The sequence below is a fragment of the Euprymna scolopes genome, chromosome 36 (genome assembly GCF_053919585.1).
Source record: "Euprymna scolopes isolate OS-2025 chromosome 36, ASM5391958v1, whole genome shotgun sequence".
NCBI lineage: Eukaryota > Metazoa > Mollusca > Cephalopoda > Sepiida > Sepiolidae > Euprymna > Euprymna scolopes.
The window spans coordinates 94185073-94208257 of NC_136517.1; the positions used below are offsets into that span (position 1 = coordinate 94185073).

General features: G+C 33.9%; 1 protein-coding gene across 2 annotated transcripts in view; it reads left to right on the top strand.

Moving 5' to 3' along the window:
• The window catches only part of LOC145260680 (uncharacterized), a 239568-nt gene that overhangs the window by 123883 nt on the left and 92500 nt on the right, over nt 1-23185 (top strand). For both annotated transcript variants that reach the window (XM_080119061.1, XM_080119060.1), the window contains exon 2: nt 1718-1826. In XM_080119061.1, the coding sequence (XP_079975187.1) occupies nt 1718-1826 (109 nt within the window). The remainder of the gene's footprint in view (nt 1-1717; nt 1827-23185) is intronic.

Sequence of the window (23185 nt, forward strand, 5' to 3'; positions counted from 1 at the left end):
TTCTTTACAACCGGAAGAATAATTAACCATATTTCAGCAGCATCTGTATTCTTCAGAGATATCTACAATTAGTCATAGAGATTGGAATGTCTTTCAAACATTACACTGTTCGATATATATTGAGAACATTGATGTCTCAGTTTTTGGTATATGTAAAAAATGTATAGTGGAAAGACACTATCAGTTTCTTCGTTCAATCAAAGAACTTGATAAGTAATCCTTATAACTAACCATCTTCTCCTTATGTATGAATGTGGGTGTGTGTGTATATATATATATATATATATATATAATACTAATATTGAATTATATAATACTAATATTGAATTATATATATATATAATACTAATATTGAATTATATATATATATATAATACTAATATTGAATTATATATATATATAATTTAATATTAGTAGTAAATTTTATATATATATATATATATATATATATATATATATATATATATATAATGCTAATATTAAATTATATATATATATATATATATAATGCTAATATTAAATTATATATATATATATATATATATATATATATATATATATAATGCTAATATTAAATTATATATATATATATATAATGCTAATATTAAATTATATATATATATATATAATGCTAATATTAAATTATATATATTAACTTTGACCCCTATTATGCCCCTTTTAACATTTATTGTTTTGGGCTCAAATCAAGTTATTAAGTTAGATCTATGTCCAAGGAACCTATATCTAAAATATCAAGTGTTTAGACCCAAAATTGTCGGAGGAGTTTGGTAGAGTTCTCAAAGGTCGAATCGTTGAACTTTGACCCCTTAACAGCCAAATTTCTGGCCAAAAACCGATCACATAGATTTTCACAAATCTCAGTACCCTGTATATCAAATTTCGAGTCTGTAGACTAAAAATTGACAGTTATTGCGGAGGGAAATGTACACAGACACGTTCACTATATATATATATATATATATATATTATATATATATATATATATAATGTATGTATATATATATATATATATATATTGTAAAAGAATGAGAGTTCATATAGTTCTTTTAACCATATTTGAATAAAATAAAATATGCATCAAGTGCGCTTGAAAGCCAAATCACAACATAATATTAGGAAAATAAACAAATATTTTACTTGTTTGAAATTTATCACAAATATATTTCAGAGGTATACTCCATCTTCAGTGTTTTTTTTTTCTTTTCTTCTTCCTTGCCATGTTGTAAATTTGGAGAAAGAAGTCTGTAAAGAGCCGCACGTTGTTTCTAGCGGTTGCATTTTGAAATATTTGAACTGTGCGTGGGCGACGCGAGAATAACATCAAAGAATGAGAGTTCATATAGAAACGTTGTTTTAATTTGAATAAAATAAAATACGCAATAACAACGCATTCCAAATGAAAATAAAAAATTTAAAAATAATAGAAGGGTTAAAGATTGTTTTGAAGTTTCCAGGGGAAATAACTCAAAACTTAGTCTCAAACAATTTAATATCAAAGAACTTAGTATCCAACAATTTAGTATCAAACAACTTAATATCAAACAACTTAGTATCCAACAATTTAGTATCAAGCAAGTTAGTAATCAAACAAGTTAGATTCAACAAATTGTATTCATAAAAAATTTTGGCAATGAATAAAATCCTCACATCCACTACAAAATTTTAGTTAACTTTTTCATTATTTTCTTTTCTTCAGGAACTACGAATGCTCGGTATTCGACATAAAGAGGAGGATACATTTCCAGCTGAAGAAGGGAAAAAAACGCACAACATAAAAAAGAATCGCTACAAAGACATAATTCCTTGTAAGTTTTTCTTTCTAATTTTTCTTTTTTCTTTTTTTTTTTTTGTTTTTCAACTTATTTCAATACTCCCATTATAATCTTCAACAAACCAATGAAAAAGTTATTTGAAACTATATAGCACTAGCCTGGGTGCCTGTTGTTGTCCGGGTGTTTGGAGGTGTGTATTGAGCAAAGAAAAAAAAAAGTGGTAGTAGGCAGGCAAGCTTGAACCCGTACCGTAAAGTAGGAAAAGAACATTAAAAAAAAACGTGATGTCTTTGCCATTGTGTCCTCCGCCAAACCAGAAGTGGCAAAGGTTTAAATTAAGGCTAGTCAGTCGGAAAGAGGGGATGACTTTTGAAATTATTGGCAAGAAAAGCGATTCCTCCTTGTAGAAAAGAGCTCAGTTGAGGGTGAAAGAATTAATGTTTTTGCCAATATTTGTTGTCCGAAGGGTCGAGCTTTAAAACGATATTGATCTTGTGAAAGTCTGTCGTTTCTGTTAAAAGTTTTAGGCAGACATACAAACATACATACATAAATACATTTAAACAGACAGGTGAAATTAATATTATAGACTAGCGGCGGGTGCCCGGCATTGCCAGGGTGTTTGGAGGTATAAAAAAAACAAACAAAGATGTGTTAGTAGGCAGGCAGGTTCGAACTTGTGACGCGAAGGCGAAAACCTGAGATCTTACCACTGTGCTACGACGACAAAGGAAGTGAAAAGCGTTAAAAAAAAATGAATGTTTTTACATACACGCATACATGTATCCCCATATATAACTAGGGCCAGTTAAGCTTTCCGCTTTCTGTCGTGGTATTTATTTGTTTCCCCATGAGGTCGTTTATAATGTGAGGGAAAACAAGCCCCCTCCCCCCAAAGTGGGAACTCTGGCAGTGTCAAAATGAATAGCAATTGTCTGATATGAAGGGTTTTCCCCACATTGATCAAAGACATCCCGGCCATGAAGGTCGAGAAGCGGTTGCCTTTGCTTCGATTTAGTTTTGCTTTATTTATACGAAAAAGACGAACAAACACGCAAAAGGACGAAATAGAGGGAATTTTATAAAAGTCAGTCAAAATAAGTGTAGAGACGATATTTGTTTGTAAATCGTAGATATTATAATCTAGGGAGTATATAAAAAATTCTAAAGAATAGTCTATATTATATATAATCTAGGAAGTATAAAGAAACTTCTAAATAAGTATAATGTCGTCGAGAACCCTGGGGGGAAAAAGCCTTTTATATATATATATATATATATCTATATATATATATATATATATGACTAGTGAGGGTACCCGGCGTTGCCCAGGTGTTTGGAGGTGTAAAAGATAAAAAAAGTGTTAGTAGGGAGGGAGGCTCAAACCGGTGACGAACCCAAAGGCGGAAAAGAAAGTGAAAGAAAACCTGCCATCTTATTGCTATGCTACGAGGCCATAGGAAGTGAAAAGCGTTGAAATTTAGTGATATCAATCAAAACGTTGACTTGCTAAGTGAATACGCAGGTGCAGAAATGAACGTTGGCTGAAGGCCAGTTCAGCTTTCCGCTAATTCATTTCTTTGCTTCCCCACGATGTTGGGGAAACCAAGCTTCCCCGAAAAAGTGGGAACTCTCAAATGAATAGCAATTGTCTGATATGAAGGATTTTCTCCACATTGATCAAAGCTAATTGCTTTCGAGGCATCCCGGCATGAAAGGCTGCTGACGGCTATCTATCAATGTGTTTTGCTTTATTTATACAAAAAAGACCAACAAACACGCGAGAGGACAGATTAGCGTGAATTTAATAAAAGTCAATCAAAATAAATGTAGAGACGACGTGTGTTCGCAAATCGTAGATATTATAATCTAGGGAGTATATAAAAAATTCTAACGAAAATACTATTTGAAACTACATAGCATGACAGACTAACGAAAATGCTATTTGAAACTACATAGCATGACAGACTAACGAAAATGCTATTTGAAACTACATAGCATGACAGACTAACGAAAATGCTATTTGAAACTATATAGCATGACAGACTAACGAAAATGCTATTTGAAACTATATAGCATGACAGACTAACGAAAATGCTATTTGAAACTATATAGCGTGACAGACTAACGAAAATGCTATTTGAAACTATATAACATGACAGACTAACGAAAATGCTATTTGAAACTATATAGCATGACAGACTAACGAAAATGCTATTTGAAACTATATAGCATGACAGACTAACGAAAATGCTATTTGAAACTATATAGCATGACAGACTAACGAAAATGCTATTTGAAACTATATAGCATGACAGACTAACGAAAATGCTATTTGAAACTATATAGCATGACAGACTAACGAAAATGCTATTTGAAACTATATAGCATGACAGACTAACGAAAATGCTATTTGAAACTATATAGCATGACAGACTAACGAAAATGCTATTTGAAACTATATAGCATGACAGACTAACGAAAATGCTATTTGAAACTATATAGCATGACAGACTAACGAAAATGCTATTTGAAACTATATAGCATGACAGACTAACGAAAATGCTATTTGAAACTATATAGCGTGACAGACTAACGAAAATGCTATTTGAAACTATATAGCATGACAGACTAACGAAAATGCTATTTGAAACTATATAGCATGACAGACTAACGAAAATGCTATTTGAAACTATATAGCATGACAAACGAAAACAGTATTTTATACTAAAGTATGGGCAAAGCCTCTTATAGAAATGCTTGGCTGCATCAAAAGGAATGTGATACATAATTTTATAAAAAAAAAAAAAAAAAAAAAGAGATTGGCAATTCATCACATTGTAAAAAAAAAAAAAAAAAAAAATATGCATCGTCTGTGGAGCAGTCATTCAAGTGCAACCAACCGTGTGCTTGGCCTAATTCCTGTCTTTCTCACTTTATTACATACTTTCAAATATTTCTCACTTAAATATTAAAACGATTGAAATACGATCAAACTACGAAGGTAGAAATAACTGAATAACCGGTTATAGTCAGTAAATATCCCTTAAGGTTTTGTGCGAACCTGTTACCGGAAGTGATGACACAAAAACGTCCCTTCATTTTTTTTTTTTTTTTTTTTTTTTTTTTTTTTTTAAGGTTTTCCATCACATAATGTAAATACGATATTTTTTGGTCCTTATTCAGAGTAGCACATGGCGGCAATTAAAAGTAAAGAAAATACACTAAAGTCTGTATATTAGGGCGATGACAACAGCATATTCTTTTCATTGTTTTGACTCTTCAGTATATATCTGTTAATATCTTATGTTTTTATATACACTGATGCGGTTCTCGTTTGATTCTGTGTGTCTGTGTCGGATATACACCCAAGAGTCCAAAGAATGAAAAGAATATTCTATTGTCACAGCCCTAATAATGTACGTACCAGTCATAGAACGAAGATAAAATGGTCCAAAAATCACGTAAATTGGATCACAAAGTTTTGTTTTTTTGTAATTCTAAGAAAATCAAGTTTTATGACTAAGTAAGTCGTAGTGTTTTTCGTCTGCCATGAAAAATCCAATGAAATAAAAAAAGACAACTTAAAGTTAAGTTGAGAGGTGAAAAATCAGCCTTATGTTCAATGCAGTTTAGTAGTAAAATCTCTAAAAATTGTAAATTTTTATCTTCGTTTTAAATAAAACTACTTAATCGATTTATGTAATTTTTGGAATATTTTATAATTTTTATAAGAAATATTCTCAAATTCGTTTAAAATATCATATTTAAGCATATTTTACAACTGGGCGACTACTAATCAGAATTTAACAGACAAAGCTCGTTGGAAAGGTAATGACCTGAATTGTGTAATGGGCTATGTGACATTTGCCCTTAAGGTCGCACATTATGAGGATCATCCCGAGCCAATTTTTGGCACATTTTACAGCCATAAACTGTTTTAATCATAGTCATTTGTTTTCCTAGTTTTGCATATGAATTACAAAATATCTGATATTTCCCCAATGCCTATGGTCTTAATGGAGGAGAAACTAAAACTTGCTGCTATAGTTTCAAATGATCTGAAATAACAGCAAGGGGAGACTTGATTCCAAATATTTCTCATATGTTATATTACCCCTCTTTGTTTTTATACATAAAGTAAATTTCACAGTGCATAAGGATTATTTGATATTGGAGATATTTATAATTATACACTATTTCTAAAAGAGGGGAGATATAACATATGAGAAATATTTGGAATCAAGTCTCCCCTTCCTGTTATTTCACATCATTTGAAACCATAGCAACAAGTTTTAGTCTCCCCCTCCATCAATGGCTAGAGGTTTGGGGGATTGGGGGAAATATATATACTAGTAGCCAAATTGCACATTGAATTGCTCATATCCTTGGTTCTATGTGACAAAACTACATGAAAATTTGCAGGCTTTTCAAAGATTATAATTATGGTTAAAATTTTGTGACAATTGGTAAAAAAAGAACCTATATTTTCAAACCAATGAAATATGCCCAAATTTGCCTACATTTGTATATATAGTGTCCTGGCATGGCAGCTTCAGTTGCCTCCTCTACAGCCTTGCGAGACCACTAATATGTTGGTGTGTGTGTACCCCTGTTTGTATATGATGGCTTTGAAAACACGCAGAAAAATGACAAAATGTCAAACTCCATAACTTCATAAATATTGATATTTGTCGACAAAATATTTTTAAGTTCATTTCAGCAAAACCAACCGCGAGATTGACCTAATTCCTGCCTTTCTCACTATATTACATACTTTCAAATATTTCTCACCTAAATATTAAAACGAGTGAAATACTTTCAAACTATGAAGGTAGAAATAACTGGATAGCCGGTTATAATCAGATAAAGTTCCCCTGTGGTTTTGTGTGAGCTTGTTACCGGAAATCAGAGATTTAACAAAAAAAAAACAAAACAAAAAAAACACATGGGCAGTGACAGCACTTGAGCAGAGTGCTCGACATGGCAGAGTTTTGTTAACCACATGGTGAACGAAGAAACTTGTAAAACTAAAATGCAGGCTTAGTTTGGAAAGTACCATGAATACATGCCTTTCATTTCGACTAAAAATAAAAACAAAAAAAAGCTGAGTCAAATTTCTTCCATTTGTTCCTTTGTGAAAACCTATAACGTTTTATATATATATATATATATATATATATATATAATTGTATTTTATGACCAAGCAATGTCGGGCTGCCTTCTAGTGTTTATAAGATATCATTTATGAGCACCAATCCCATGGCTCATTTATACATTTAAGTATGTTAATTTGTAAAGTTTTGATATGCACGTGTCGTTAGGTCATACAGTAGTGAATACCGCTAGAAAGCTAAATGTTTGGGTTTCAATTCTATCTGATGGAACCCAAGTCATATTTTTTCTAATTTTTGTAAATCACTACTATATATTGGGTACAAATATAATAATCAATAAAGAATTGGCTCTATAATAAATCTACATTAAAATCTCATAACTTTTCTATTTAGCTGCTAGAAGATGTCATATTCCAAAAATCATGTGGGTTTGGCTAGTAACATTTCTATATGGCTAGCAATCGAAAATATTTTGTTATTCAAGGTCAACTTTGATAATTAAAATATCATATTTTAGCTTATTTTATGACCGAGCAACACCAGGTGACCTTCTGATGTTTATATAAAGGCACTGGAGATATCATTTATGAGCACTGATCCCATGGCACAGGGGCTAGAACTGCCAACTATCAACAAGATGGTTGTAGATTTGATTCCTGGCTTCAGAGGAATGTTAGTCTAGTCGCACTGAAGAGCTGTGATACAACAAAACAGTTTATGAATAACCATATATAGATATGTATATATATAAAATATATATGCGTATTTGTATGTATGTATATGCATATATATGTATATATATAAAGGACAAGTAGTTAATAAAACATGTTAAAAAAACACTTTGAAAAATAGTTAAAAACATATTTAATTTTAAAAAGGAAGCACAAAATAAGTGGATAGTCCTTAATCCACGGATTTTCGAAGAAATACTTTCCTTCTCATGAGAGGGTAGGATTTAGCAAAATGCGGGATCGGATTTTGCTTGCAAAAGTATTTAATGAAACTACAGGTAAGTCATACTTATTACTTGGTAACAAAAAGTGAAGCAGAGGGAATATGGTCAAGAAAAAGGTGATTTCACGTGAATGGATAGTCCGGTGAAAAGTAAAATATCCAATTTCCATTCGCACAAGTAAAATCCAAGGGAATCACGTAATTGGAAGATGGTCCAAACTAATCCAAAAGGCAGAAATAGGTACAAGGAAAAGGGAATGAGTTCAAATAATATTATTAAAAGAAATATAAGATGTGCATAGAAAAAAAGAAATGGAAGAAATTTAAAACACGACTGTCAAGGCTGGGCTAATTTAAGAAAAAAAAAAATATATATATATATATATAATCGTATTGTAAATCGCCACTTGTTCTCGTCTCCTCTTACCACCAGCGACTATAATTCATTCCTCGCATTGTGACAGCCTTCTAAATCTCTTTTACATATATATATATAAGGAAATCCGAAACTGTATTAGTAATGTATAAAATGTATTATACAAAAAAAAATGTATATATATAAATATTTTTAACTTTTTATATATTTTTAATTGTAAATAAATAAGAATGTAAATACATAAAGTACTAATCATAGTGGGGGTGATAAATAGTAAAATGGATAATCCTACTCGTATAAATACAACAAAATTAAAAAAAAATATACCCATTTTGAATTTGGAAATAGACGAATCTTACAGACATTTTTTATATAATGAATAGGCTAGCCAACTTAATCAAGAGTAGGAAACTAGATCTAATATCTGAAAAAAAAAAAAATGTTTTGTTCTTGTGATTAAGGGAGGTGGTGTTTAATCAACACTGCTGGGGAGCAATGATTTAACATACTGCTTTGTTTCTAAATCATGGCTTCCAATTCAAGGGTCCTGGATATGACCTTAAACTATATCCAGTGGTGAGGCCCCAGCTTGCAGGCTTTGAGGAGTGTGGAGCCACCCTTTAATTGCCATTGCTCCCAGGTCCACTCTGACCTGGAGTGGTAGTTCTCAACTTCTTTACTAACTCAGCTGTTAGAAAGGTAACGGAACTTTACTGGAATATTCAAAGTTTTGTAATATGGTGTGATGATTACTTTTTATCCGTGTCACTACTGTCCAAACCTCTCTCAGGCCTCCATGCTGTCCGGTACTATTGGAAAGGAAAAAAAAAACAAATTAAATCCGACGGCATTTTTTTAAAAGTGCAAATGAAATGCATTTTATTCGTAGTTCTTCCAAAACAACGCACTTCATTTTCCAAACTCTCTTTGCACACACACGTGCGTTTCTTAAGTTTCCGTCATCGCTAGCCCACGCTGGCTAATGCCAGCGCTTTCTCACCCTCAACTTTCACACGTCCATCTTGCTCGGCACACACTTTGCTTCTCTCTCAACCACTTGGAGTATTTTTCTCCACATTTCTCGTGACAGAAACTCGTGCACATTTGCTAATTTGCATATGTGCTTTAACGGCTGCTGCTAATATTTTTGATAGCCAGCTATCCTTTGGCTGCTGTTGATAATTTCACACGCGACCATACGTGCTCTGTTACAGTTAGTGTTAGCCCCAGGAAGGGGAAGCCTTAATTTCTGAGAATTGATGGAAATGAGATAAAAACGAGAAACTATCTGTTAGATATGTGCACATTCGTTCCCAACCCCAAAATGCATCTAGAACCAAGCTTCTCTCTTTACATCATCAACATTCTGATCCACATCTGGCATCAATTGAAATGAATGGCTCTCGTCTTCAGGAGACCTCAAGTTTTGACAAGCTTCTTGGCTTGACCATTACTCCTGATCTTAAATGGAACACGTACATCAAATCTGTTGCCAAGGCCGCTGGAAAAATGGTGGGATCTTTCTATCGATCCGGTAGATATCTCACTGCTGATGCTATTCTCTATCTATATAAGAGCCAGGTACGTCCAAGGATGGAATACTGTTGCCACATCTGGGCAGGAGCTGCTAGAAAGGACTTGTCCTGCCTTGATAGAGTTCAAAATAGACTTCGTAGGAGATGTCCTTTTCTCTTCCCTGCAACCTCTATCTCACAGAAGAGATGTTGCGAGTTTGTCTCTGCTTTATCGTTATTTTCATGGAAAGTGTTCGACTGAGCTTCAGTCTATGGTTCCCCCCTCGCCAAACTTTCACAAGAAACACTCGTCTAGTTGAAAACACTATCAATAATTCCCCCCCACTCTTTATCTGTGCCTAAACCTAAACGTAGATTCCATGAACAAAGCTTCTTTCTTAGAACTGCACGCCTGTGGAATTGTTTTCCGTTTTCCTGCTTTCCGGCTGACTACAATATGGTTGTCTTCAAGTCTAACATAAATCAGTTCTTGATGAGCCGTTCCATATAAGTTAACAAATTTACCGAATTTTCATTACTAATGGATACTATATTGTCCAATTTCTACTATACACTCTTTAACCCTTATCCTCGAGTGGCCTCTTGGCCTTGATAATGTGGTGATGCCTGTGTAACCCCCCCCCCGGTGTTTGAGAGGTAAAGAAGAACGTCAATGGGATATACGATTATCCTATGTATACCATAAAGAGATCAAGTCATAGGAAACAAAGGAGAGAAGCTACAATTATTATCTAAAGTTTCAGACATTTTTCTTTTTTTTTTTTCTTTCTTCTTTCTTTTACGCCCCCCCCCCCTCCCCGGACAAAAGGAGGGTGGACCTGTAAATTCACCCTTGTTCGTTCAGCCTTCCGCACTTTTCTGAATAACTACGCCTTGGAAGTTTTTGAAATTTTGCACAAACATTAAACATGATATGAGTTAAAAAAAAAGTAACGGAACGGATTTTCTGGGAAAACTCTGGTTGCCCCCCCCTCCCAGCCCCCTAGGGGTACCTTTCAGGTTAAAATGGATAAATTGACACTTTTGTGCTTATTAAAAAGAAATTGATGCCTTGGATTTTTATAAAACTTTCTTAAAAGTTGTAACTAACTGATTTCTACATAATTTTGTTTGTCTATACTTTGCGATAACTCTTGGGTGTGCCTCAAGGGCTGTTTTAGGGCTTATAAAAACACTCCATTTTTGGGACTATTTTGCCATATTTGTCCAAAACTTTCTGTGTATGTCCATTTAGCAGTTTTGCATGGTGCTGAACTCAAATTTAAATATGTTAAGACCTTGGGGACTTTTGGAGCTAAATGGGTGGGGGGAGGGGTTATGAACTCAAATTTACATCTGTTAAGTCCTAAAACTGCACGTTTGTTCATTTTTACCAGGATTTGTCATCCCCTGGTGACTTTTGAGGCTAAATTGTGTGTATGTTAAGGGGGGGGGCAATGCTGAACTTAGTCTTTTTTTATGCCTCGTTCACTGTGCACTTACAGGGGACCATGAATGCTTCACTTGTTTAATGAAAATCGCCCCAGACAAGGCATGAAGTCACTTGACGTAAGGAGTTTGAAAATGAAATACTATTTCAAGCTCAAAAGCTAGTCAACGATAAGTGTTAGATGGAATAGATTCTGACCCAGAAAACAGCAGTTCTTGCCCCTTTGTCAGAAAAATCGTTCATGCAATGTTGCAGACATTGCTTTGGATATGTAACCTTTGACCGTCTTCAGGTGCATCTTGTCAAACTTTAAAATCTGTACAAGAATTTCAAACAGAAGCCTTTATTTAATCTATGAAATTAGTTTATCTGTTTGTCAACTGTGTTGTAAATGTGCACGTGTGAATCGTTCACGTGACAGATTCCTTATGTTAAGAATAAGTAGGTTTGATAACACTTTTTAAAGAATATGTCAAGTTGGTCTTATGGTTATCGTACTTGACTCGCTGTCTTTAGGTTTTGGTTGCGATCTAAGCTTGAGTATCTTTTTTTACTTACAAGAAGTGAACTGTTTAGAAAAAACTACTCGCATGCACATCTTTTATGTCTTAGTTTCTGTATGAATTGAAATATTTATTCATATTTTACGACCGGGAAACGCCAGGTGGCCTGCTAGTATTTTTTTTTTTTTTTTTTAAATAATTTTTTTTTTTTTAAATAATTTTTTTTATTTTTATATAATTATTTTTAATTTTAGATTTTAGCAGGTAAGGAGTAGAATTATTGATTAAAACATCTTGAAAGACTTTTTTTTTTCTTTTTTTTTTTTGCAATCAATATATCTTTTAAAGTTATTTTTGCTTTTAATTTTGATGCTAAACTTTTTATTTCCTGTTTTTTGTTTCTTTTTATTGTATGAAATTCGTTTTTTCATCTTTTTTTTTTTTTTAATTTTTCTTTTATTTTTTAATTTCTTTTTCTTTCTTTTTTTTTTCTTAACTCTATCAACCACCTACATACGATAGGAGAGTTTATATATTTATAAATCAATTAATAGATATTTTTCTGGGTTCACCAACACACATTCACATACACTCACACATACTCATACACATACATTCATATACACACACATACTCATACACATACATTCATATACACGCACATACTCATGCTTGCACACACATTGACACACACATACTCATGCATGCACACACACATTCATACACATAAATACTCATATACACACTCATACACACACATACTAATACACACACACACACACGCATTCATTTTCTGGGTTCACCAACACATTCACATACATACACACTCACACATACATACATACACACACTCACACACATACATTCATATAAACACACATACTCATGCATGCACACACATTCATACTAATATACACACACATAGTCATATACACACTCATCATACATCCACACACATTCATATGCATAAATACTCATATACACACACATACTAATACACACTCGCATTCCTATGCAAACGCACATTCATACACACACATTCGTACCAAATACTTAATTAAAAAAAAGCAATTTAGTAACGAGGGTTAAGCAAGTTGAGAAATAAAAAAAAAAATTATATTTGGCAAATCGGAATATATGATAGAAGTGTTGCATCTGTTCAAGATCCTGCTTGTTATTCTCTAAAACTTTTGAGGGTCTGTGATTGGCCACTCTGTTGCGAGTGTGTCTCTGCTTTATCATTATTTTCATGGAAAGTGTTTGACTGAGCTCCAATCTATAGTCTCCCCTCGCCAAACTTTCACAAGAAACATTCGTCTAACTGAAAACACTATCAATAATTCCCCCCACTTTTTATCTGTACCTAAACGTAGATTCCATGAACAAAGCTTCTTTCTTAGAACTGCACGCCTGTGGAATTGTCTTCCGTTTTCCTGCTTTCCAGCTGACTACAATATGGTTTTCTTCAAGTCCAATGTAAACAAGTTCTTGATGAGCCATTCCACTTGTTAACAAATTTACCGAATTTCCATTACTAACGATTACTTTATTGTCCAACTGACTACTGTACACTCTTAACCCTAATGCCCGAGTGGTCTCTGGGCCTTGATAAGTGGTTATGCCTATGTAAAAAGAAAAAAAAAAAAGATTTAGCAGATTAGACGTTTACGTTGGTCATAGCATAAGACTTCTTTAGCGTTTTCTATAACACTAATACTTTATCCATAATATAAAGTGTCTTTTTGTCATATATATATATTTTTTTTATTATTATATCATTATTCAAGTAATCTCTCTCTATATATATATATATTTATTCATAACGACAGGTGTCTGTGTGTTTCTATGCATATCTGGCTAATATATTTGATATATTTATATGTACTAGCAGAAGGGGCGCCTGACTTTGCCCAGTCATAAAATATGCTTAAATATGATATTTCAATTTGTCCAGATTTCGTATATATTATTAGTCATGATTTCAAAAGTAAAAAAAAAAAAGTATTTGGGTGCCATCAGCTAGAATCGAAACCAAAACTGTAGAATTCAAAGCTGGTGACGTTACCACTATACCAACCTGACACGCATATGAATAGATTTAAAATAAACTAAGATGAATGTACAGAATGTATGACGATTTTTTTAAATTTTGATCCCTTTTTGACCCCTTGAAAACTATTTTAACTGGCAAAAGACCCATAAAAGAACGGTCCATAAAAAATCCAATCATTTAAGGGTCCTAGCGCTGTTCTGCAACTTATAGTTTCGGAGGAGACAAAGTTTGAAAATATGGAGAAAGCCAGACATATAGCCTTTTATGTAAAGAACTAGCGGGGGTACCCGGCGTTGCCCGGGTGTTTGTAGGTGTGTGTGTGTGGTGTTAAATAAAAAAGAACCGGGGGGGGGGGTAGGATCGAACCCGAAACCCTGAGGCGAAGTTTGAAAATAAAATCGGCCAGCCAGAATGAGTTAGTGAAAGATATTTGAATTTATTTAAGTAAGAACCAAATTGTCAGGTGCGCGCCCGGAAGTCGTCGAGCGTTACGATGACGACGTCAATGACCAGGTTTGTTTGTTATAAGCGAAGTAAAAAAAGAAAACAATGTTAAAACTTAAGCAGGAAAATAAAAACAAAAAAACTAACATAAGGCAAATGAATGATGAAAACAGAAAAACGAACATGTGAAAAATGGCTTAAATAAGCCTGTTTCGATATTAAAATTTAAAAAAATCGGTGAGTACCCGGGTGTTTTTGGGTGTGTGGTCGGGGGTGGATAAGCGAAGAAAAATAAAAAAGACATCTCACACCACGATTCGAACCCAAAACGTTTAGATAATGAACCAACGCGCTAATCGACTGACCTAACGTGACGTACAAGCTTCTGGGTTTGACCTTTACTCCTGATCTGAAATGGAACACGTACATCAAGTCTGTTGCCAAGGTCGCTGGAAAGATGGTGGGATCCTTCTACCGCTCCAGAAGATATCTCACTACGGATGCAATTCTCTATCTATATAAAAGCCAAGTACGTCCAAGGATGGAATACTGTTGCCATATCTGGGCAGGAGCTGCTAAAGACAGCCTATCCTGCCTTGACAGAGTACAAAATAGACTTCGTGGCTTAGTGGGGGATGCCCTTTTCTCTACCCTGCAACCTCTCTCCCACAGAAGAGACGTTGCGAGCCTGTCCTTGTTTTATCGTTATTTCCATGGCAGATGCTCGTCTGAACTCCAATCTCTGGTCCCCCCTCGCCAATCTTTCACGAAAAACACCCGTCTAGCTGAATCCACTGTGAAAAATTTCCCCCACTCTATATCTGTGCCTAAATCAAAACGCAGATTCCATGAACAAAGCTTCTTTCTTAGAACTGCACGCCTGTGGAACTCTGTTCCGTCTGTCTGCTTCCCTCCAGACTACAACTTGGATGTCTTCAAGTCCAATGTTAACAAATTCCTAATGAACCGCCCCCTTAAGTAAACATTTCAGCAAATCTCCTCACTAACGTAATGTACTTGCAATAACCCTTATCCCTGAGTGGCTTCCGGGCCTTGATAAGTGGTGATCACTGTGTAAAAAAAAAAAAAAAAAAACATGAAATTTGTTCAGTTTTCAACTATCTAAAGTAAATCAGGTCATGACATCATCTGGCGCATGCGTAGAACCGCTCGTTGTCACGAGAAGACCGTTTTTGTTGACCCCCCCCCCTTGTCGAAAATTGTCGATTTCGGGGTGAAAAAAATGAATGTTTTTGGCTAATTTTTCGAGCGAAGGATGGGGCTTCGATATGATACCGAGTTTGTGAATTTTCATTATGTCTGTCAAAAGTTTTTAGCAGACACACAAACATACATACATACATTTTCGCTTTTATATATATAGATTACAAAGATGTTTCATTTTCAATGTTACATGTTTTTTTTCTTTGAAAAATTTGTTTTTTTACTGATGAGTATATGTACGAAAAAATTTCAATATTAACTCCAAAATATTGATTACTCTGTGTAAACGAAACAGGTCTGTAGTTTCGATATGCTGATAGAACTGATTAAGAAAATTTTTTTGAAAAAACTTGACTCTTGAAATATAAATTGTTATTCATATATAGGGTGAACGATAAGTGTCGCTCTAAAGAAAGCAACTACAATTCAGGTAGTAGAGCTGACATCTATTTAATGTAGCTGCTTTCAGCCTCAATCCCCGCCTCAATACAGGTCTGGAACTGGAAGCATGCCTTTTCCACCAGCGAATACTCTACCGATAGCGGCGATCAAGCTGTCTTTGGTGTTGTGGAAGGTAATATTGGTGATGTTCTCAACGTATGACCTAATGAAGTACTCCTGCGGGTTTAGATCAGGGGTGGGTGGGGTGGGGGTCAGTAAGAGAATATTATTAAGCATACGGCTGCCTATCATTACGGTCCTGGATATGACCTTAAACTATATCCAGTGGTGAGGCCCCAGCTTGCGGGCTTTGGGGAGTGTGGAGCTACCCTTTAATTGCCATTGCTCCCAGGTCCACTCTGACCCGGAGTGGTAGTACCTGTTAGGGTCCCAACTATGAGTCAAATAGAAACTGACTTGAAAAATAACAAATATATTCTATTAAAAAAATCTTTGGATTCGGCATTAAATAACCCGAAAAGGGTTGATATGCCGTAAAACAAAAACAACCAACCAACCTATCATTACAATTTAAAACACCAAGAAAATGTCAAGCTGGCTTGGGGTGGGCCCTATGTTGGTTTTCATGCAAAAAATATTATTTTTATGTTTAATTTAATAAAGGTTTTTTTTTTTTATCAGGAATGATGGACATACTTGTCAGGAATTTTGTGTCTCGAAATTTAAATATTGTTAAGATAGATTTTAAAGATGGTGGTCGTTGATTGCAGCAGGGGATCACCACACTCTTTAGCATATTCCAGTACATTCGGGGTTGAATTTCAAGCTGTAAGGGTGCATGATGTGGCAGTCATTTGCAACCACACCAAAGACCATAACTGTGGCCAGAAACTTTAAGCTGTGCCCTCAAGCATTGAGCAGTGCCATCAAATATTGAACCATCCGGATTTGCATTTTGAGGGTGCTGGCAATGGTCCTGTTGTCATAACTTGGATCAGTAAAGAGCATGAGTTGTACAGCGGCACATCTCCGATCTCGTTCATTGAACATTGTGTCACTTTCAGACATGATAGAAGGCTCCTATTGCTCTTGGGATTTGTACACAATCAGCCAACTAGTAGATGGTCTGCAGCAAAAAAAAACGAAAATGGAATCATATTTTTTTTTAGGGCAATAATTTTATCATTCCACCCTATATATATAATGTGTGTGTGTGTGTGTATATATATATAATGTGCCTAAAATAGCTTTTAGTATTTTATAAAAAAAATACTAAAGTAAAATTTTAAAATGTAGTTTAAATTTTTATAAATTCCAACTAATTTCAACATATCGCAGCACTTGTATATGTCGACTTTCCGCTAGAAAAGTACAAAAAGGTGTAAGCTGTGTAACACTGGAACAAAAAGAAACCTTAACTTAAATTGTTAAATAGAAAACGGTATATATATATATATATATATATATATATAGTCCTCCACATACAGTACTGTTTCGTTATATCACAACTCGTGGATCTCAGCCGTGGATCAAACCTATAACCATCGTGTTGACATTCGGCAGCTCTAACCATAGTTATCATTTCAAAAAAGATGGAATCAATTTATAATCATAAATGGTTTTTAGGCTAAATTTTCATGTGTCTTACACATGTTTCGTTTTCTAGCAAAAGATCACACACACACACACACACATATATATATATATATATATATATATATATATATATATATATATTTTTTTTTTTTTTTTTTTTTTTTTTTACATTTTCACCCCAAACAAGACACATTGCCACTTTGGTGTAGGGGGCTACTATCAGGGTCAGCAACTACTGGGGCACTATGTAGGGATTTGGGTAGCAAGATGTCGGTTCACGTTGCACTTGAACTTCTGCATGTCAGTACAGTTAGGGAAGCAGGATCCTGGAATGGAATTCCAGAGTCTAGCGGTTCTGGGGAAGAAACTACTGGAGTAGAAAGATCTTTTACATCTAGGGATCTCTGTGTGAGGGTGAAATTTAGCTGCCTGTCGGGTTTGTCGAGGGTGTCTGCGTTGTGGGGGCACAAGTGTCTGTAGTTCGTCAGAGCATTTACCATTAAAATACTTGTAGAACAAGCAGAGGGACGCAACGTTTCGTCGATGGGACAGAGGCTGAAGCTTAGATGCCAGTTCAGGGCCTATCAGATTGGCGACTCTTTTTTTAACCTTGTCTAGGAGCGAGAGACTAGTAGTAGACGCACCAGCCCAGATGTGACAACAATACTCCATACATGGGCGAATTGTGGCCTTATAGAGATACAGGATACTTTCAGGTGTCAGTAGTTTTCTAGCACGGTAGAGAGAGCCTACCTTTTTTTAAATTGAAGGCTAACTAATAGAATGGGAAACAAATATTTATATTAAATTTTTAAACATATATATATATATCCCATACCCTGCAACCAACAGGAAAACATTCAATAACTCGAGCTCACATGAATAACAAACAATACGAATCGTGGTGTGAGATGTCTTTTTTTTTTTTTTTTTTTTTTTTTTTTTTCGATTTTTTAAATTTAAATATTGAACCAGTGTTATTTAAGCCATTTTTCACGTAACGTTCGTTTTTCTGTTTTTTTGGGTTTTTTTTTACTTCGCTTATTCTTAGGTTTTCATTAACACCCCCGACCGACCACACACACCCAAAATCACCCGGGAACCCACCGATTTTTTAAATTTTAATATCGAAACAGGCTTATTCAAGCTTATTCACATGTTTTTTGTTTTTTTTCAGAAGTTTTAACGTTCGTTTTTCTGTTTTCTTTTTTTGTTTTTTCGATTCTTACATTTAACATCGTTCGTTTGCCTTACGTTATTTTTATTTTTATTTTTTTTCCGATGTTTTGATTCCTTCACTCTAAAATCATCAGTTTTGTACAGCGAGGAGTGCCGAAAAAATCGTTCCTTCATTTTCTCTGCTCCTGCTACTACGACAATGACGTCATGTTTGACCTAGAAAACGTTCGCGTTAGTTTCAACCACCTGCAAGTGTTTTTAAAGGTTTAATTTTATACGTCATTAGGTGTATGTCTCTTTGGCGTAGGGTTAACGTGTTGGAAATTTTTTTTCCGTCTTAGCCCCGATGTATCGGGTTCGAGCCTGTTTTTCTACCTAAACTTTCTTTCCTCTTTTACACCTTTTTTATTTATTTATTTTTTTTTTTACATTTGTTCGCTGTTTTGCTTTGTATAGGTTTTTTCAATTTTTCCTAACATCGTGTTTTTTTTTTATATATAATATTAAAACAGGGTCAGCCTCTCCTACATACACCCCCCCCAAACACCAGGGCAACGTCGAGTACCCCCCGCTAGTTGAAAATAAAATAGAAATATGTTGTTCTGAAATTGCATCATATTAATGTAGGTATAAGAATTACGTCCCTCTCAGGAAGTTACCTGATGTTTTCGATATAATAACATCGGATAGTTTTGTGCTAAAGGGATGTAATAATAACATACAATATTGGGAATTAAAAATTTAAAAGTAAAACGAACGAATGTAAATATATCGACAGGCATATTGTTGTGTATGCAAAAACAAATTCAGATTTAGAGTTAGCTAAACCTAAACATAGATTCCATGAACAAAGCTTCTTTCTTAGAACTGCACGCCTGTGGAATTGTCTTCCGTTTTCCTGCTTTCCGGCTGACTACAATATGGTTGTGTTCAAGTCTAACGTAAATAAGTTCTTGATGAGCCGTTCCATATAAGTTATTAAATTTACCAAATTTTCATTACTAATGATTACTATATTGACCAACTTCTACTGTACACTCTTTAACCCTTATCCTTGAGTGGCCTCTGGGCCTTGATAATGTGGTGATGCCTTTGTAAAAAAAAAAAAAAAAAAAAAAAAAAAAAGATAAATTAGACCTTCTTTCATTTAGAGGTAAATATTCTGCTAAATCATTTCATTGCATCTATTTTTATCAGAGACTCCAAACCAATTATCATGGCCTAAATTACAAGCACCCAATTTTCTTAATCTAATATATAAAAGCCTATATGTCTGTCTGTCTGTCTCCATATTTTCAAACTCTATCTCTCCCGAAGCTAAAAGTCGCAGAGCAGCCCTAAGGGACCTCACATGATATGATTTTTTATGGGTTGTTCAATTATGGGTCATTAGTCGGTTAAAATTGCTTTTAAGGGTCAAAAATACGTCAAAATTGGAAAAATCGTTATACATTTTGTATAGTCATCTTGGTTTATTTTCAATTTTTAATCAGTTTGCATGCGTGTCATTTGTAAAAAAAAAAAGTGTAAAAAGGCAAAGTGTGATGGCTGGCATTAAACACAAAACCAACAAAACTTGTAAATAGTTGACCAGTTTTATCCTGCGTTTAAAACTATTTCATGAAATAAGAAAATAAATGAAAATGACTTTTCCTGTTGAGTTTTTTTTATTTTTTTTTATTGTTTATGTACTAAATTTTATTTTCAAAACTTGAATTTTGTCTGGAGAAGTTTTTGAAAAACTTTGAAAATCCTTTGAAAATCTGTACAGACTCTGGACTTGTTGAACAATAAATGGCACAGAAGCCAACAAAATAAGTAACAACTTCTTTGATTGGTTAAAAAATTAGGTCCTTGTACAATTTAATCAAGACATTAAAAACTGAAAGTATTAAAAAAAAAAAAAGGGTTATATTGTACGTATCCATTATGGAATAAAGTTCTCAAAAAAAAATTTCACTTAATTTTATCAAGTAGTTTTTTTTTGTTTTTGTGTTTTTTACAACAAAAAACAATTTGTTATAATACCGAGCAAAATGTTCGATTTTTGGGAAGAGAAGCTAGTATTAAAGATGGGGAGGGAGTATCAGCGCTTTAAAGCGAGTTATCTCCCGGTGACGTGTTCAAAAAATTCAAAGTTGGCTGCCTTCAATGTGCTCTCATAAAAACGTGCTTTTCTGCTGTAAAAAAAAAAAAAATACTCGATCAAATTGAAATTTTTTTTTTCGGAGATCCTCAGTCCAAAACGGATACATGCAATATAATTTTTTTTTTTTCCGGTATTTTCATTCTTTAATGTCTTGATTAAACTCTACAAGTACCAAAAATTAAAGACATGTCATCATCAGAAAATGAAAACCATCCTAAAAAAATTACAAACAAATCAAAACCTGTGATTTTTTTTTTTTTTTTAAATTATTATTTTGTTTTCATCCTTTCTTTCTCAATGGCTGCCAAATACAAACGTAACTTCCTTAGTCATCCAATATGGTTGCTGACCGGATTCTCTCGACTAAACTGTTTTTTGATCCAAATTAGAATTGGATTAATGACTAACACATCTGTTTGTTTGTTTTTTTTTTTTTGTTTTTTTTTTGTTGGATTATTTTTGCGTTACACATTTTTCTACATTGTTGGTTTCTTTGCAAACAATTTTGTATTTGAAGAGATTTATGTCGTCTGCTTCATCGTTGTCATTATTTAGTCATTAATTAAAATAAAACATGGCGGCAATTAATGTGCAGGCACATCGCAATCTTATGCAATTATGTAGATGTTATATGTGCTTGCTGGTGTCCATTTAAATCATGAGGATAAGCAACTTCTAGCTTGGTCAATATTGAATGAGTGACCATTCAGAAATAGTTGTTTTTTGGGGTTTTTTTTTTTTTTTATTATTCAATCTTCATCCCAAACAACGCACAGGGCCACTTTAGTATAGGGGGTTACTATTGGGGACGTAAGTTGCAAGGCTCTTATGAAGGGATATGAGCAGCAAGATGTCTGTTCACATTACACTTGAACTTCTGCATGTCAGTACAGTTGGGAAAGCAAAATCCCGGAAGGAAGTTCCAAAGTCTAGCAGTTCTGGGGGAAGAAAGTATTGTAGCAGAATGCTTTCTTACATCTGGGGATCTCTTCTGTGTAGGGGTGGTCGTGATAGTGCATATTTTCTCATCCAAAATTAAGGAGAGTAAAAAGTGGACCCTGAGTTTACTTTCAGCGGCCTTCGGGACAAGATCAAAGTGTAGTATCTGTTCTCCAGATGCTGCAAGCAATGACTAGCTATGACTAGCAAAGACCAGATGTGGGGGCAACCCCACATGTCTGACCTTTAACCAGCTCCCATTTCCCACCTCTCGGGAGCTGGTCCCCTTTTCTCCTTCCCCCTCCCTTCACTCCTCACATTAAAAATCGGCCTTGTGCCTAATTTGCTCAGTGGGGGAGCAAATAAACACCATCTGTTCTTCAGATGCTGCACTTCAATTTCCTGTTCTCTGTCAGTGGAGGAGAAATCCTTCACGACTGAGACAATTTTTATTTTTTGTTCCTTTTCCTTTTCTCCACGTTAAAAAACGACCCTGGTGTCTAACTCTGTTCCGTGGGGAGGCATAGTAAATAGGAACTTCATAACTCTTTTCCATTTTTTTTTTTTTTTTTTTTTACATGGTAGTCACCACTTATCAAGGCCCGGAAGCCACTCGGGGATAAGAGTTATTGTGTGTACATTAATCAATGGGATAGTATCGTAGTAATCGTTAGTATTGGAGCTTTGACAAAGTGTCTTATCCATCCTGGGCCCAACTCTCTTCCTGATCTACATCAATGATCTCCCAAAACACATACTTAAATCATTCGTTGGCATCTATGCTGATGACACGACCATCTATTTATATTATATATCAGATTATTTTCCCCTTTAGTCCTCACATTCCTCGATGGTCTTTCTGACAAAGAGGCAAGAATTGCTGTTTATAATGTATGATTAAAATATGTTTATGATATGACGTTTTTTTTGTGTTTTTTTTAAATAAATAAAACTTAAAAATATAAAACTCTTTATTTGAACGGTTATAATAAAAAGGTTTATGAAATGAGTTTTTATAAAACAAACAAAAAAATTAATATTACATAAAAATAAAATAAATTTATTAAATAAAAATAATAAATTTATTAAATAAAAATAATAAATTTATTAAATAAAGATAATAAATTTATTAAATAAAGATAATAAATAAATTTATTAAATAAAAATAATAAATATTAAAATAAAACGTAAGTTTTATTTAAAAGAAAAAACAAACCTATTTTAATTATAAATTATATACAAATAAAGGCTAATTTTATTTATTTTCAATAATTTGTATGTTTTTAGTTTTAAATTTTCAATAAAACGCTTCACAATAAAAATGTTAGGTGCAAATATTCAAATTAGCACTCATGATGGCAATTAAAAGCAAAATAAAATACAGAAAAGTCTGTATGACGTACTCATCATGGAACGAAAATGTCGTATTCCAAGAATTATGTAAATCGATCAAGTATTTTTTTTTTTTTTTTTTTTTTCAAAACTAAGAAAA